Source organism: Heterocephalus glaber, unplaced genomic scaffold (assembly GCF_053883595.1).
Source record: "Heterocephalus glaber isolate CG9 unplaced genomic scaffold, H.glaber_assembly_v1.0 deba00001452, whole genome shotgun sequence".
NCBI classification, from domain to species: Eukaryota; Metazoa; Chordata; class Mammalia; order Rodentia; family Bathyergidae; genus Heterocephalus; species Heterocephalus glaber.
Window position 1 is genome coordinate 14,076,332 of NW_028258302.1, and position 18,286 is coordinate 14,094,617.

Below are 18,286 nucleotides of genomic sequence, written 5' to 3' on the forward strand. Positions count from 1 at the left end.
TTTCTCACGCTAGAGAAACTATTCGGTATTTACACATGTGTGTTGTTTGGTTATTTTTTTTGTTTTTTGAGGCAGGGTCTTCCTTTGTAGTTCAGGCTGGCCCTGAACTCACTATGTAGGCCAGGCTGGCCTCAAACTCACAGCAAACCTCCTGCGCCTCAGTCTCCTGAGTGCTGGGACTATAAGCTTGCACCACCACGCCCAGCTTATTTGGTTTTTTGAGACAAGGTCTGGCTATGTAGCCCAGGCTGGCCTCAAACTCGCAGTGATCCTGCCTGTCTCCCAAGTGCTGAGTCTGGAAGCATGAGCCACCACACCTGGACTTATTATTTATTTATTGAGACAAGGTCTCTGTATGTAGTCAGACTGGCCTTTAAGCCTAGGCTGGCCTTCAGTTCATGATCCTCCAGCCTCCCAACTACTGGGATTACAAGTGTGGGATTTTGGGAGTGGGGGTAGCACTGGGGATCAAACCCAGTGGTACACCACTGAGCTACATCCCCAGCCCTTTTTATTTTTTATTTTGAGACAGGGTCTCGCTAAGTTGCCCAGTAGGACTCAAACTAGTGCTCATTCTGCCTGATCACCCTCTCAGTGCTGGGATTATATGCAGTGTCACTCTGCCCCTAGTTTAGCTGATTACATACATTGGTGGGTCCTAAGTCATAACAGTTGTTTCAAATCAAAAAACTATTTAGCTTGTTTCAAGAAGATAAATAATTAAAATGAAGTTTGTACATCAAGTTGGTAAGCACTGTGCTAGAAAGGACTAAAACCACATAGTGTAAGATCTTGTCTAATTCAGCACAATCTCTTCATTCTTAAACTATAAAGGTGAGATGCCAGGAAGAGTACTCCATGGCTTTGAAGATATTCATTCCCTTTTTTTTTTTTTTTTTTGGTACCAGGGATCCAACTTGGGACCTTGCACTTTCGAGGCAGGCGCTGGAACCACTGAGCTAAATCCCCAGCCCTCGGAATTTTTTTTGGTACTGGGAATCAAACTTGTGACCTTGTGCTTTCGAGGCAGGCAGCAGAAACACTGAGCTAAATCCCTGGCTCATTCATTCCTTTCTGTAAATCCTGGTTCTATAACCTATTGGCAGTCAAGTTATTTAAGGATTTGAATCTTGATTTCCTCACTGATAAAAATGGGGATATTAATCCATTTTTCAAGTTTATTGAAAATATTCAATGTACAAGTACTGATAAAAAATAGTGTTTAGCTGGGGATTTAGCTCAGTGGTGCCACTGCCTGCCCCGAAAGTGCAAGGCCCTGAGTTCCATCCCCCATACCAAAAAAAAAAAAAGTGTTTAAGGCTGGGCTTAGTGGTGCATACCTGTAATCCCAGCACTTGGGAGGCTGAAGCAGGAGGATTGCCATGAGTTTGAGGCCAGCCTTAAACACAGTGAGACCCTGTTTTAAAAAACCCAAACCCGGGGCTGGGGATTTAGCTCAGTGGTTCCGGCGCCTGCCTTGCAAGCGCAAGGTCCCAGTACCAAAAAAAAAAAAACAACAAAAAAAACCCCAAACCAACCCCCCCCCCAACACAAAATACTTCCCTGTCTTCAAACACAGTTATCCTATTGTTCTTGCCCCACCTTCCTTCCTTTTTTGAGACACAGTCTCCCTATGTGGTTCAGACTGGCCTTGAATTCTTGGCAATCCTGTCTCAACCTTAGGACTGGGATTACAGGTGTGCACCGCCACGCTTGGCTCTTGTCACTTTCTGAAGCATTTGTGGAAGTCTTTTATGAGTATCTTTATAAGGTGTGATCAAAAATATGGTGACTACTGCTGCTGAGTGACATCGAATGGAAAGGCAAGCTTGTAAAAACATGACAGCATATTTCACCCACCTTATTCACCAGCTCTGACTCCTCCTCAAAGTCAAAATGACGATGAAAGGTAAGTATTTTGAGTCAATTCAGGATATTCAGGTAGACATGATAGCATAACTAATGATAATTAGGAAAGAGTACTTCCAGAACGGCTTCAGAAAGCGGCAAGAATGATAGGATAAATGTGTTGGAAATGAGGAGGAGTATTTTGAGAGTGATTGAAGGCAATGTGTCTTATTTATTTATTTAGACAGGGTCTTACTACGTAGCTCAGGTTGGCCTCGAACTCCTCCTCCCCCCTCTGCCTTCCAAGTGCTGGGATTACAGGTGTGTGCCACTATGCCTGGCTTCAGGTAATGTGTCTTTTATTGTATTACATTAAAAAAATTTAAGTATTCATCATATTCATTGATCATACTTCATACATAAAATGCCAAACTTAGAGTAGGCAAATACTATTGCCTCTTATTTCTTTCTTTTCTCTGAATGTAGTCTTGCAATCATCACTCTCTTTAAATGATTTCATCAGATTTCTTCATATTTGAACAACTCTCATATATATGTTTTAGTTGGCTGTTAATATTTGAGTCTTTTGTGGTCTTACCGTGTGAAATGTTTGCTGTCTTCATGAACCTCCATCTCTGAACTTTTAAATTCATTTAATTCTTTTCTTATGGCAGCCTGTAGGGTAGAAATAAAAAGATGTCATCATCTTCTGTCTGTTACAGTACTATACTGGGACTTGCTATCTAACCTCTATTGTACTTAACTTCATGAGTCACTGCAACCCCAGCTGGGCAACCAGAGGGAAGAAAGAAGTGAGGTCAACACATTGAGCACTGCTCTGACTGAGCCTTATTCATATCATTTTCCCTGATACCATTTATCTCATGATAAACCTAAAATCTCAAGGTAAATAAAAAGACTCAAAATAATTAAAAGATATATTATAGCCTTCATAGTTTTCATAGCATGTAAAAATGTTTTTTCCCATTACAGAAATAAAATATGCTTAACTATTAAAATTTACCACCCAATCTTCCAAACATTGCCACCATTAAAAATGTGTTTTCCATTTCCCCAGCTGCTCCAAGGATGTTCAGTTCTTCTGAGGGAGCTAAGGCTGCACTGGGGTGAGGACTTCCCTTCACCCTGTGACTAGCACTGTGCCCAGCACCCCACACCATGGAATCCATCTCTGAGCTCACCTACATCTACTCTGCCTTTATCTTGCTCAAGGACAAGATGACTGTCAAGGAGGATAAGATCAATACACTCTTTAAAGCGGGTGGTGTCAGTGTTGAACCTTTTTGGCCTGGCTTGTTTGCAAAAGCCCTGCCCAATGCCTGGCCAAATTGCCTCATCTGCAATTTACGGGTTGGTGGACCTGCTCCGGCAACAAGTGCTACACCTGCAGGAGGCCCTGCCCCTCCACCACTGCTCCCCCAGCTGAGAAGAAAGTGGAAACAAAGAAGAACCTGAGGAATCGGATGGTGACATGGGCTTTGGTCTTTTTTTGAGTAAACCTCATCACAGCTGCAAAAAAAAAAAAAAAAATTTATGCTGGGTGTGGTGGTGCAGGCCTGTAATCCAGCACTAGGGAGGCTGAGGTAGAACTGGCAAGAATTTGAGCCCAGCCTGGGCTACATAGTGAGTTCAAGGTCAGCCCTGACTACATAGTGAAACCCTGTCTCAAAACAACAAAAGGGGCCGGGGATTTAGCTCAGTGGTTTAGTTCGATCCTGTACCAAAACAACAACAACAACAAAAGGACCCGGGATTTAGCTCAGTGGTTCTGGCACCTGCCTCCCAAGCCAAAGGACCTGAGTTTGATCCCCGGTACCAAAAAAACCCCCAACCAGAAACAGAAAGAATGTAGCTCAGTTGGTAGAGCATTGGCCTAATGTATATGAAGCCCTGGTTTTGATCCCCAGCACTACCGAAAAAAAAAGGGCTGGGGATCTAGCTCAGTGGTTCCAATGCCTGCCTCACAAGTGCAAGGACCCGAGTTCGATCTCCTGTACTCAAAAAAAACCCCCCCAAAAACCTGAGCTTGGCATGATGGCAGTGGCAGGAGGATTCCAAGTTCAAGCCCAGCCTGGATAACTTAGCAATTTAGTGAGAACCTGTTTCAAAAAAAAGAAAAAATAATTGGGCATGGTGGTGCGTGCCTGCAATCTCAGCACTCAAAATGCTGAGGAAGGAGGATAAACACAAGTTTGAGGCCTGCCTGGGCTACACAGTGAGTTCAAGGCCAGCCTGAACTACATAGTGAGACTATCTCAAAATCAACCAACCAATCAAACAGCAACAAAAAATCCCCTAAAGCCCACCCAAAACCCAAAATGTGTTTTATTTGCTTTGAGGTTTTTTTTTTCCTGTACTGGGAATTGAACTCAGGACCTTGGGCTTGGCAGGCAGGTACAGCACTACTGAGCTACATCCCTGGCCCTTTTTTCACTATGTAGTTCAGGTTGTCCTCGGAACTCATAGTGATCCTCCTGTTTCAGTCTCCTGAGTGCTAGGATTATAGGTGTGTACATCAGGCCCAGCCCTCCTTCTAGTTTTTTTATTTTACAATGTAGCTTTTTACCTTCACTGCGTTGGTGGTAGAATTATGAGTATAAAGTTTGGTTGTATTATCATAGCATTTTGCATCCTGACTTGAAACTTAACATTATATCAAAACTAGAAGCTTTGTTTATGGTTCCCGTTCTAGTCAGGATCTTGAATTGTTCAAAGAAAGTAGAGAGAGAGGGAGGGGGAAAGAAGGAAGAGAAAGAGGAAGAGGAGGAGGAAAAGGAAGAGAACTCCAGAGAGAACATGTAAGCATTTCATAGTAACCTTGTCAGCAGGGGTCAGTTTGGTCCAAGGTTTATCAGCTCGCCGGTCATAATCTTGAGCATCTGTTACCTCCACATATTCATTAAATCTCAGAATCTTCCTGGCAAGGAGTTCAGCCACAGTTGGCCTTTGACTAAGCTGAAAGAAAGGGAGCCTCTTAGTTCATCATGCCAGGAATCGGCCAGCAATAATTCACAGAAATTACTTTTTTTTTGGGGTACCTTGGATGGAACTCGGGTCCTTCCGCTTGCGAGGCAGGCGGAGGAAACACTGAGCTAAATCCCCAGCCCTGAAATTACTTTTAATCTTCACTAAACACTGCAATCCCCTGGGTCTTTAACCATAATTAGTTCCTGGGTCCCATCCCCAGAGACTTCTGGGTATCAAGAGATTTTTGTCTTCTCCCATCCTTATTTTTCAGCACTTCACTGCAAGGTTAAGACAGAGAACAACAACAACAAAAAAGACTGAGAATAGTGCTATAATTTAGTGCTTCTCAAATTTTTGGTTTTTTTGGTACCGGGGATTGAACTCGGGACCTTGCGCTTGCAAGGGGGGCAGCGGAACCACTGAGCTAAATCTTCAGCCCTACTTCTCAAATTTTAATATACATATAAATCACCTGCTGATCTGGTTAAAATTTAGATTCTGGCCTGGGCTCAGAGGTAGTGAGTGAGCTTAGCATGCCTGAGACTCTGAGTTCAATCCTCAGCAATAAAAATGAATGAATGAATGAATGAAATGTGGATTCTGAATAAGCAGGTGGGGACAGTTGAGATAAGTATGTCTTAAAAACTCCTAGGAGATGCTGCTGCTCTTGGTCCAAGGCCCACATTTTGAGTAGTAAAACGTTTTTGTTTGAGATAGGGTCTTGCTGTGTAGTTCAGGGTGGCCTTGAACTCACTATGTAGTCCAGGCTGGCCTTGAACTCCATGGTGATCCTCCAGCCTCAGCCTCCAAGAGCTGGGATCACAGGTGTATGCCACCACACCTGACTTGTGCCACCAGGCCCAGCTGGGTAGTAAAACTCTTGCAAATTTTATTTCAACATCAGTAATACCCAAGATAGGTAGCAAGTTATGATAAGGTTGTATGGTCAGGTAACCTGCTCAATAAGAAGGTAGTAAGACCAGGCATGGCCTCTAATTATCAAGAATAATCACTTTATTCCAACAAAAGGAAGAAGTAGGATAAATCAAGAAAAGAGTATCTAGATCCCTTCTGGGGATTCTTGTTAAGTTTTCAGAACTATTAGAAAACTCAGGAAAAAAAAAAGAAAGATAGATCAAAATCTACAGGAGGCAATTTGAAACTTTTGGTGAGAAAGAAAAGAGAAAGGGATTAATCCCAGCACTACCACAGGTCAAGCACAGAAAAAGTTCTATCCTAACTGATCTGGAACTGAGGCAGGAAAATCATTGTTTTCATACTTTTAAGTATTGCTTAGGGTTATTTCAATTTTTTCACAGATTAGAGAACAACCAGTTTGCTTTGCAAAACTGAATGCTCCATACTCCTGTTATTGTCTTTATACATCAACAAGTTTTACAGGGTTAGGGGTGTAGCTCAGTGGTACAGTGCTTGTCTCCCATGTGCAAGACCCTTAGTTTGATCCCCAGCACCAGAGGGAGAAAAAAAAACAAACCAAAGCAAAACAAAAACTCCCTCAAAACTCCAAAACAAAGAAATAACACCAAGTTTTGTTTGTTTTGCTTTTTGAGACAGGGTCTTGCTATGTAGTTCAGGCTAGCTTTGAACTCATGGTGATCTTTCTGCCTTAGCCTCCTGAGTGCTGGGATTACAGGGTTGTGCCACAATGCCGGCAAAAAACACCAAGTTTTAGTCTACATCAAAATCCTAGGTCTATGAAATAAAAGGTCAAAATTTATCAAACACCTTCTTGTGCCAAGCCTTTTAAAAATATTAAAAATGAACACAGGTGTGGTTAGGCACGCCTGTAATCCCAGCAATCAGGAGACTGAGGCAGGAGGATCACGAGTTTGAGGCGAGCCTGGGCTACATAGTGAGTTGAAGGCCAGCATGGGGTACATAGCGAGACCCTGTCTCAAAAAAACAAAAAACTGGGCCGGGGATTTAGCTCAGTGGTTTTGCCACCTGCTGCGCAAGTGTAAATGACCCGAGTTCCATCCCCGGTACCAAACCCCCCCCCAAAACCCCCCCAAAACAAAAAACCCAACCCTTCCTCCCTGAAAGAAAGAAAAAAGCTCTTGACAATACATAATTTTCTGCATATATTATTTTCATAGGAATTGATGACACCATAAATTAAGTATATTTATTCCAAATCAAACAGATCATCCAAATACAAGACATACAATCAGTACAGACTGAAATAATAAAAAAATAGAAAGCAATACCTTTCTAGTAAGCCGACGTTTAATCTCTCGTTTTTCTGCCTGTCGATCAGCTTCATTTTTAGCTACAGTTGACAGAAACACGTAATATTACTTCAAAATAGCAATTTGAATATTAAACACTTCAGTAATTACAGTGTAGGATTTTTTTTTTGGTACCAGGGGTCAAACTCAGGACCTTGCACTTGTGAGGCAAGGCGGTGGCACCACTGAGCTAAATCCCCGGCCCCAGCGTAGATATTTCTTATAGATCCAAATCAGAGTAAAGTACCATTGGAAATAACTAATCAAGCACATTTTTTGGTCAGCTGGTATATTCAAATACTTAAGAGCAAAAGTCAGCAAACTACGGCACCAAATCTGTCTAGGTACCTATATACTGCCTGTGAGCTAAGAAGGCTCTTAAAATTTTTAAAGTTTTATTTTATTTGTATACTTTTTTTACCCCAACCCTAAACAGTCTTATAACTACCTACAATAGTCTTTACATTTGCTTCCTGGCCTGCAAAGCTGAAAATATTTACTAGGTGCCCTTTAAGAAAAAAGTTTGCAGAGTATTGCTCGAGAGTAACTGATAAGAATGGACAATAGAAATTACACCAAGTTTCACACAATGTGTCTATAAAGGCGTTTGGCATGTTAAAATTCACCAAGTTGTGCACATCCAAACAATGCCAAAAAAGCAAGCAATAGATTGGTTAGACTCAGCATGCATACAAACAACCACAGGGAAGCCTAAAGCTCTTCAGTGAGGTTTTATTTTCCCGTTATTGGAAACGGAACTCAGGACCTTGCACTTGGCAGGCAGGAGCGGTGCCACTGAGCTAAATCCCTGACCCCCAGTGAGGTTTGTTTTTATTTTTTTGGGTACCGGGGATGGAACTCCAATTCTTGCGCTTGTGAGGCAGGCAGCAGAACCACTGAGCTAAATCCCCGGCCCCCCAGTGAGGTTTTTAAGGCCAAATGTCACATTAAATTTTAGAAAAAGAAATCAAATCAGTACTAGAACACTACTCCTGGAAATTATGTACACAGACAACAAATTAAGTACAGAATTGAATCTGGTGACTCTAGAGGTACGAAAGTCTAAGAGTCCACGTGGTGGTGCATCCCATACACTGTAAAATACTCTGAAATGCTCAAGGAAGTCTCAGAATACTATGAGAACATTAAAACAAAATTTTCTGGAATATCAGAGTACCCTAAACAATACCCCATAACATTTTCCACAGGAAGCCTGGGAGAATTCTGTTCCCTTCGGGGAAGGATATTCTTCCCTGGCTGGAACACTCTTCCCTTGGTCCTTACAGCAAATTTTTCTTTTTCCTTTAATGTCTATGAAAGTTGTATACAAAGAAAGTCTGTAAACTTGACTTCCCTAGCTGAACTCACGTTGTAGTATGTTGCGCTGTTCCAGTTCTTCTGGTGTGGGTCTTTGACTCAGTCGCCTAGAGGAGATAAAAAAAGGGTATTATATTAAATTGCTCAATCGAGCTGGGTGTGGTGGTGCACACCTGTAACTGCAGCACTTGGGAGGCTCAGTCAGGAGAAGCACCTCAAGTTCGAGGCCAATGTGGGCTACATAGCTCAAGATTTTGTCTCAAATAAACCTACAAAACAAAACACTTCTTAATCATGTTTATAAGGATTTGTGAGTCATAGTTTGTATTAATCCCTAAAAAGTTTTTCAAATATATTTCATTTGCTTTTCTGATTATTATTATTGATTACTTAGGACAAGGTCTCACTATATAGTTCAGGTGGAGCTAAGACTGGCTTTGAACTTGGAGTGATCCTCCTCTGGAGTGCCGGGATTACAACTGCGTGACACCACATCCAGCTCACTTCTCTGATTATTTATGAAACAATTTTCACATTTAAAGTTCTAATAGTCTCAGTCCTGGAGCTTCCAGTCAGTGCCCGGTCCTGCCAGGATCCTGCAGCTCTGTCACCCTTATCGCACCAGGAACCAGACCCCCTTGGAGGCCCTCTCCTTTGAGTTCAAATCCACTGAAGGAATCTGATCTAAAGCATCTGGCCCAATGTCCAAGGACAAGCCAGCTGAAGTCCCTTGAATCTGAGGAAGTTCTCAATGAAATCATTCAACGTGGAGACTCTCCAGGTTCTGCTAAACAAACTGGCCAGCACCCTGGAGACCCTGGTCCTAGAGAACTGTGACATCACAGACAACCAGCTCCTTGCCATCTTGCCTCACCTGAGCCACTGCTCCCAGCTCAAGACCTTCAGTTGCTATGGGAACCACATATCCCTGGGCATCCTTCAGGTCTTGCTGGATGAGTGTACTGGACTGAGCCAGTTAACCCAGGGGCTGTATCCTGCCCCCTTGGAGAGCTATGAGTCCAAGATTCCAGCAAAGTTTGTGTACTGAGAAATTTCCCCAGGTCTGTGCTAAACTGGGACAGGTACTGATGGACATAAGGCCAACCCTAAGGGTCCATATCTATACCTACTCCTGTGATTGGTGCATGGTGTGCCAACTCTATACACTGAAGCACAGTGGGAACTGCGAAGTCACAGAGGAGTACTGCTATCGAAGTAGGTTCAGATGTGACAGTTGTGTGAATCCCCTGCTTGGTGACCATATCTTTTTTATGTAGAGGTCCCCTCAAAGCCTCCTGTGCTCCCAGGTAGGCCTTTCAAAAGTGACTGGATCATGGGTGCATGATACTCATCGGTGGACTTGTCTACTGAGTCTACAGCTCAATGTGATGTAGGGAGGTGATGCCAGGTCAGAGGAGGTGGGTCACTGGGAGCATGGCCTAGAAGGCTCTGTCTCTCCCCCTCCTCTGTTTATCTGCCTCTGCACCTATGAACTGAACTGTAAGACCAAGTAAACCTTTCCCTAAAATTTTGAGTGCTGGCTATAGTGTATCAGTGACGATGGAAGTAGTGAATTCACATGCATATGTCTCAAGTTAGTATTGCATAGATTGTCAAGGAATGAGCATAAAGGGACTCTTGGCAAGTATGGTAGAACACATCCATTGTCTTCCCTTCTTTGGAAGCTGAGAGTCCTCTCAAGTTTGAGGGCCAGCATGTGGTACATTGTGAGACTATCTTCTAAAAAGAATAAATAAATAAATAAATCCTCTCTCTCTCTCTCTCTCTCTCTCTCTCTCTCTCTCTCTCTATATATATATATATATATATACACACACATATAAATAAATATAAAAAGAAAGTTCTAATAGATATCACATATAGCAAGCCAGAATTCTAGCTCTAGTTGTGAGCTATTGCCACAAAACAGGTCAGACTTGCTGAGTGTGGCAGCACACAGCTATAATCCCAGCATTCAGGAAGCTGAGGCAGGAGGATCATGAGTTCAAAATTAGCCTGGGGTAGGGCTGGGGATTTAGCTGAGTGGTTCCGCATCTGCCTCGCATCTGCCTTGCAAGCGCAAGGACCCGAATTCAATCCCTGGTACTGAAAAAAAAAAAAAAAAAATTAGCCTGGGGTAAGTTGAGTGTGGTGGCACATGCCTATAATCCTACTACTTAGGAGGCTGAGGCAGGTGGGTAGCTGTGAGTTTGAGGTCAGCCTACGCTATGCAGCAAGAGCCTGGTCTCAGAAAACTAAAAATAATGCTGTGTTTGCCTGGCAAGCGTGAGGTCTTGAGTTCAATCCCCCGTTCCAGAAAAAAAAAACTAAACTAAAAAACAAAACGAAGATTAGTGTGGGCATACAGAGTGAGGTCCAGGCCAGCCTGGGGTACCAGGTGAGTCCCTGTCTTAAAAAAATAAAAACCTGGGAGCTGGGGATTTAGTTCAGTGGTTCCGCCGCCTGCCCAGCAAGCACAAGGACCCAGGTTCAATCCCCAGTACCAAATAAATAAATAAATAAAAAGCATTATATACATTGAAACCCTGGGGGGAGCGGCAAGGAAGGTGATGGGGATGGGGATGGAGGTGGTTAAAGTATCCATGTGCATGTTGTCTGCCAAAATAAAATCCATTAATCTGTAAAACCAATAGGTACTAATGAAAAAATGTGGGGAAATGTCACTAATCCTCACATCATATTATTTAAAAAATCCTGCACAAAAAAAATATAAAAATAAAAATGGGTCAGAGTGGTACATGCTTGTAATCCCAGCCCTTGGGAGGCTGAGGCAGAAACATTTTGAGTTCCATGCCAGTCTACACTGTTTATGGAGACTGTGTCTCAAAAACCAAAACCAAAAAAACCCGAAAAGGGCTGGGGATGTTGCTCAGTGGCAGAATGCTCGCCTAGCATGTGTGAAGCTGAGTTCAATTCCCATTACTATAAAAACAACAACAAAAACTAGATATTATTGGGGTGTTTAATGAAATCGAATATAGATAGTATACTAAATAAAAATATTGTATTGATATTACATTTCCTGGATTTGGTAAGTGAGTATGCTGTGAGTATGTAAGAGAATGTCTTTCTTACAAGATCACATGCCAAAGTACTTACGAGTAAAGAACTACAATGTTGAGGGACCCAGGGATTTAGCTCAGTGGTGCTGCTGAGCCTGCCTTACAAGTGCAAGGTCCTGAGTTTGATCCCCAGTAACGGAAAAAAAAGAATTACAATGTTTACAATTTATTTTCAAATAGCTTTAGGAAAAAAGAAAAGAACGTATAAAAGTATACATTTACAGAGAAAGTGAGCTCAATAACCACTAAAGCAAATATGGAAATGTTAACCATTCCAGGTGAAAGGTATATATTTTTCAACTTTTCTATAGGTTGAAATTTTAAAAAATAAAATGAATGAATAAATATGTATGTAATTACAGATAATAAATTTCTGAACCTTAAATGTGAAGGGCCAGACCTACCACCTTCTCCTAAAAAGAACTTTTGGTATCATACACACAAGTATATCTACCAAACTGACTTCTCGATTGGTGACCTCTGAATTATGGACACTGTCAGAGTAAGGAGAAGCCTCTACTTCCCTTCCTTCTAATCACCCTTAATTTCAACAGCAGTCAGAGCACAAAGGTATACAGATTGGCCATTATGTTTATTTACTTATTTAGGCTTTTTTTGGAGGGGGCAGTTTTCAGTACTGGGGATCGAACTTGGGACTTTGCGCTTGTGAGGCAGGCGGTGGAACCACTGAACTAAATGCCCAGCCTGGCCATTATGTTTAGGTAAAGAAGTCACAGAGAATGGTTTCAGGATCCAAAAGGTGTCTCCTAGAAGACAAGGGGCCAAACTTGTCTCCAGATGCACCATGCACAGTAAAGCCAGGTGTTTAGAGCAGGAAAGAAAAATGTTTTAATTAATGGACATATTTATTAAGTTATTTTGTAGAGACCCATCCAAGAGTTCTACTTTCTTATCCTTTCTCTACTGGAAGAAATATCTGTGCCAGGAAAACACCTGTATACCTGGATTCTTGCAGGGACCTATTTAATATGTAGGAAGCTGCCCTGTATTTAGTTTCTCTATAATTTTGGTTCCAGCTGACTTGAAAAATATACTAATATTTTAAAAGGAAGGTGTTACATGGACTATTTCACATGTAAACTATGAATGTGATTGACTGGGTTGGCTCTTCATGCTTTAACAAGTGGGTAAAAAAATGATAAGAGTAACTGCCCTGAAAAATATCCTGGCTTCTTTAGCAACTGTTGCAAAACCTAATGTTCTATCTATCGTTTAAAGATTCAAGTGCTAATTAACTCCTTAATTTTCAAATTTATAAAGGATATCCAACTGTGTCTATTATGTATTTTAAAAAATTACACCGATTCGATCCTTGGTACCAAAAAAAAATTACACTGAAAAATAAAAAGGATAAATGCACACTCCACCACAAAGTAAGCATCTAATGCACACACCAGCATAATCAAACCAAATCCAGTTAATCTAAATGAAAGCCTACCGGATCAGTGTGTTCCCAATCTGGTGCCGTATTTCGTTCCATTCCTCCTTGCTTTTATGAGGCCAAGAATTCAAGTTTGACTCTGGATCACTGGGCTTGTGGTTCAACTTCATTGCCAGTGTGTCTTTCCTTTTCACTTTGTTGGCCAGGGTACCTTTGTATGAGGTGAAAAGAAAAATGGAGAAGCTTGAAGCCAAAGGCTCAACCTCATGTAGAGTAGGGCAAGGGTCTGGTCAAATAACTCTCAGCTTCCCACTTGGCTTCAAATGATCCAAGCAAACACAGAAGACAGGGTCAGGTTAAGGACATTTAAAAATAATTTCAGTCATTTGCCTAATTTGCTCCAATGGGCAAAAAATATCTTCTCACTTCTACCAGCCCTGCACTTTTTCTCCCTAGTAACACTTGTTAGAGGAGAGAGAATATATGGATGAGACAGTTCTCTGAATTAAAACATAAAAGCTTTCATACTTGCCAGGCATAGTGGTGCATGCCTATAGTCCCAGCACTTGGGAGGCTGAGGCAGGAGGATCACTGAGTTTGAGGCCAGCCTGGACTACATAGTGTGTTCGAGGCCAGCCTGGACTACATAATGTGTTCAAGGCCAGCTTGAACAATTTAGAGACTCTATCTCAAAAAAACAGGAAAAAAAAATCAGCTTTCACACTAAAACATCTTGCATTCAACTTACTTACTAATTAATTGACTGACTGGAATTTCTACATTGTTGAGGATGGTCTTTACCTCCTGGGGTTAAGTGATTCTCTGGCCACTGCCTGCTGAGGAGCTTGGACTATAGAAACATGCTTCTATTGTTTGTTGGGGTTTTTTTGGTTTTATTTTATTTATTTATAAAATTTTTTGGTACCGGGGATTGAACTCAGGACCTTGCACTTGCGAGACAGGAGGTGGAACCACTGAGCTAAAGCCCCAGCCCTTTTTGTTTTATTTTTATTTATTTATTTATTTTTGGTACCAGGGATCGAACTTGGGTCCTTGCACTTGCGCAGCAGGCGGCAAAACCACCGAGCTAAATTCCCGGCCCCAAGCTGCCTTGAAAGTTTTTCTTTTTCTTTCTTTCTTTCGTCTTTTTTTTCGTTTTATTTTTTGAGGCAGGGTCACACTATGTATCCCGGGCTGGCCTCAAATTTGCAATCTCCATCCCTCAGCCTTCCAAATGTTGGGATTGGACTGGGGATTTAGCTCAGTGGTGCTGCTGCCTGCCTTGCAAGCACAAGGTCCCGAGTTGGATCCCCAGTACAAAAAAAAAAACCCACCAAAACCAAATGCTGGGACTTAACCTGTTTTTAAAGCTTTAGGAATCAGGATTCCATTATTTACAACAATTTATGGTTATGAACACATTTTTTTCCTCTTTATCCCATTATAAGGACATTTTTTAACTTTAGTCTTATTCCTTTGTCATTAGATGGAAGGAACACATAATTTTTGTCTTTTAACCTTAACATGTGCAGTTTTTCTCTCCTCCATATTGTCAAATATATGTATATATTATATAATATATGTATGTTTGGTTTGATTTTTTTTTTTTTGGTACTGGGGATTGAACTTGGGACCTTATGCTTTTGAGGCAGGTGTTGGAACCACTGAGCTAAATCCCCAGTCCCTTGCTTTGATTTTTTGAGACAGGCTCTCACTATATAGTTCAGCCTGGCCTTGAACTAGTGGCGATCCTCCTGTCTCAGGCTCCTGAGTGCTGGAATCACAGGTGTGCGTCACTGTACCTGGCAATATGGTCTAGTATTTTAAGGTGAGCTCCTTCCCCTCCCAACTGAATTCAGAGCCTTGGGCAGGCTAAAAACAAGCTCTACTACTACTGAGCTTTACCCCTGTCCACTGGGTGAACAGTTTTACCTTTTTTTTTTTTTTTTTTGGTACTGGGGATCGAACTCGGGTTCTTGCGCTTGAGAGGCAGGCGGCGGAACCACTGAGCTAAATCCCCGGCCTTTGAACAGTTTTAAAATAAAAAGCAAACTAATAAAAAACCGAATGACTCAATATACTTGGTACTTTCTTGTTAGTTTTAACAGAGGGATGGTAGTGGGAATAAGGAGTCCTTTACAGTGGCTTTTGAGAACAATAAACCAGATGACTCCAGGAAAGGTGTCTGTTTTCATTCATCCTGCTAAGACCAGTACATAGCTTTTTCTGTAAAATTTTTCTCTTGCTTTTCCTACCCTTTTTTTTGTATTGGGGATCGAACTCGGGTCCTTGCGCTTACGCAGCAGGCTGCAAAACCACTGAGCTAAATCCCCGGACCTTCCTTCCTTTTCTTACTTTGATGGCTTTCATCTTCGTCCTCTTCATCTCGGTACTGAATGGGACCCTCTGAATCTGAGTCACTCTCCTTTTCTTCCTGTTCTTCCTGTAGACACTGTGGTAGTTTAGGAATGACTGAGGTAGATGTCATGTCTTCAACAAATGGCAATGGGCAGGTTTGTTCCTCTTCTTCATCGTCTGGACTAACAAATTAACATAATTATGTTTCAGAAACTAGAGGATAACTGATTTGCAAGACAAAGGACTGAAATATCAATGGCAAAGTCCATTAACAAAATAACTTACAAATCCTTCCCCAAACTAAATACCTTGCTAAGAAACTTTTAAGCACCTATTAAATTAAAGAGCATTGGGTACAAATCCTAGTTCTGTTTTATTTTTGGTACTGGGGATCGAACTCCGGTCCTTGCACTGGCGCAGCAGGTGGCGAAACCACTGAGCTAAATCCTCGGCCCACAAATCCTAGTTCTACTAGTTATTAGGTGCTTTCCAGAATTTTCATTCTCACAAGCCTCCAAAGATGACATTTTCATTTACAGATGAAGTAACCTAAAACAAAGGCTAAGTAACATACACTATTATACAGTTACTACATACTACAAGTGGTACAGCTGGGGTTTGAGTGCAGAACTAGCTTACTACAAGGCCATGGCCCTTAAGCACTTTATAACACTGCTATTCTTATATCATATAAAACTAGTTTTAATTTTATGTACCTAAACATATAATTTTTATGTTACTTTGGAACTCTCCATTTAACAAACAAAAGCTTACAGAAATCAGCAGGGTTTAAAAAAAAATGTCTGACAGGACTGGGGATACAGCTCAAGTATAAGGTCCTGGTACCGAGAAAAAAAAAAGTCTGATTCTAAAACTGATCCTTTTGGCAGAATACTCTGTCCTTTAAATTTATTCACATTTTCTAAGTAACTTTTTCTAGGCGGGCTACCTAAAGTAAAGGAGAAACAAGAGGCAAGCTTTAAAGGCACTCACACTTTCAGCATTTCAATAGTGACGGGAAGTGATCTGGTCCGACCCAGGGTACTGCTGTCCTCATAAAAGTTGTCAGTATTTTCAAAGAGCAACGAATGAGCTCTATGAGAGCCCCCCAAGGGAGGAGTCATGGGAAGGGGGCTGGTCAGGGCTTGCTGAATTCGAACATGTAGTGGGAGTGGGGGTAGCCTAGAGGGTATGTGGGGCTCCCCAAAGCTCTGGTCCAGAATCCTCTTGGGGACTTCCTTTTTCTGATCATCCTGATGAGGAACCTCCTGGGGCAGATCTAAGGAAGGTAGAAACTCAACTTCTGGAACAACTTGCAAAGTCTTAGCAGGAAATGGAGGGGACCCTGGAGGCTCCGGAGGTATATGAGTAGGCAGTGGTGGGGATAGGGAAGGAGGGATTGTCAGCAGTAGCTTGGAACTCCCAGAGCAGGTGCCCTTCTCTTTTTGATCACTTGGTGTTTTTGTGGTGAAGGCAGCAGCAGACTCCGAGGTGGGTACTGAGGTTGTTGGAATGCCTCTTTTGGGTGGTAAGGGTGGGGATGGTTTTGATAACAATGTACCACTGTTTATTGCTTGGGACAGTTCAGCTGGAAAAGAGAGAGCAACATGTCAACTTAATATGTCTTTACAATGCTTTGAGGGGCAAGCCCAAGCCTAAAGTTAGAGCTCAGTTTTGATCTTTTAAGTAAATTATACACTTTTATGACTTTGCCATTTCCTGCATCTCTTATCTCTGAAACAAAATTTGTATTTCTGCAAGTAGAAGCCCTAATGGATATATGTGTAGGAAAACTCTGATGAGTATCCTATTTCACTGATATAACAACTTTATAACTTGATGTTGATATAAAGTTAATATAAATACAGAAAAAAAGCTGATAATAAGTTTTTATTTTTTTGGTACCGGGGATTGAACTTGGGACCCTGCGCTTGTGAGGCCAGCGGCGGAACCACTGAGCTAAATCCCCGGCCCACTGATAATAAGTTCTTATGTGTAACAATACTCCATTAAGAAATTTAAATATTCAGATAGCAATTAAAACATTATTAGGCATTCTTACCAGATGGATGATAACTATGTATCTCAGCTCTGTATTACAAAACTATTATCTTGAATTCTTATAGCAAACGCAAAGCCCTTTGAAAAAAATTAAAGTGCTTTTCTACCCCTGACATCATATTTTACTTGTATCATCTGAGGTAACAGGGAAACAAAGTACTATTTTGACCAGTTTTCAGTTTCTGATGCTGCAGAAGTTAGGTAATTTGCCCCAGATCATGCTACAAAGAGGCATGGACTCAGCTAGTATCCAGTTTCTATCACTCCATCCTCTGGAACCCACTGTCTCTGATCTTTATTAGTCCACACACTTCTGATCATTTATGCTCCCATGTTCATTCCCCATTACTCTGTGAGATCCCTGATGGAGGTTGACCCTTGTCTCCATCAGCATATCCACAGAGCTGTGCACAGTGGGCCCTCAATATAAGGTTTATTGTTGCCGAGCATGGTGGCACATGCCGGTAATCCCAGCACTTGGAAGGGAGAGGCAGGAAGATGGTCACGAGTTCAAGGCCACCTTGGGCTACATAGTGAGCTCATGGCCAGCCTGAACAATCACATAGAGAGATCTGTCTCAAACAAACAAACAAACCCATAAAAGTTTTATTGTTATTATCATTTGTGATACTGGGGTTGAACTCCTAGCCTTCACAATGAACTATATCCCCTTTTCTTCCCCCCTAGACCTTTCTTATCTTGAGACAAGCTCTTGATAATTTGTCCAGGCTGGGCTTGAACTTGTGATGCTCCTGTTTCAGCCTCCCCGAGGGCTGGGATTGCAAGTGCGCGCCACTATGCCTGACTTTCAATGTAAGTTTATTAGATGAGAAGTCTTCACCCTGTATTAAGACAGTATATACTTTTTTTTTTTGGTACTGGGGATCGAACTCGGGTCCTTGTGCTTGCGCAGCAGGCAGTGAAACCACTGGGCTAAATCCCCAGCCCAAGACAGTATATATTCTTACCAATGTTTTCAA

At 41.8% G+C, this 18,286-nt stretch overlaps 1 protein-coding gene and 1 pseudogene across 8 annotated transcripts in view; one reads left to right on the forward strand and one right to left on the reverse strand.

The window, feature by feature from the left end:
- Positions 1-18,286, reverse strand: part of Phactr4 (phosphatase and actin regulator 4) — a 102,890-nt gene that overhangs the window by 6,144 nt on the left and 78,460 nt on the right. For all 8 annotated transcript variants that reach the window (XM_004850759.3, XM_013074324.3, XM_087215437.1 and 5 more), the window contains 7 exons: positions 16,239-16,833; positions 15,243-15,427; positions 12,945-13,098; positions 8,454-8,509; positions 7,065-7,126; positions 4,687-4,824; positions 2,447-2,523 (listed from right to left, as the gene is read on the reverse strand). In XM_004850759.3, coding sequence (XP_004850816.1) covers positions 2,447-2,523; positions 4,687-4,824; positions 7,065-7,126; positions 8,454-8,509; positions 12,945-13,098; positions 15,243-15,427; positions 16,239-16,833 — 1,267 coding nt within the window. The remainder of the gene's footprint in view (positions 1-2,446; positions 2,524-4,686; positions 4,825-7,064; positions 7,127-8,453; positions 8,510-12,944; positions 13,099-15,242; positions 15,428-16,238; positions 16,834-18,286) is intronic.
- Positions 2,806-4,688, forward strand: LOC147827233 (large ribosomal subunit protein P1 pseudogene; annotated as a pseudogene).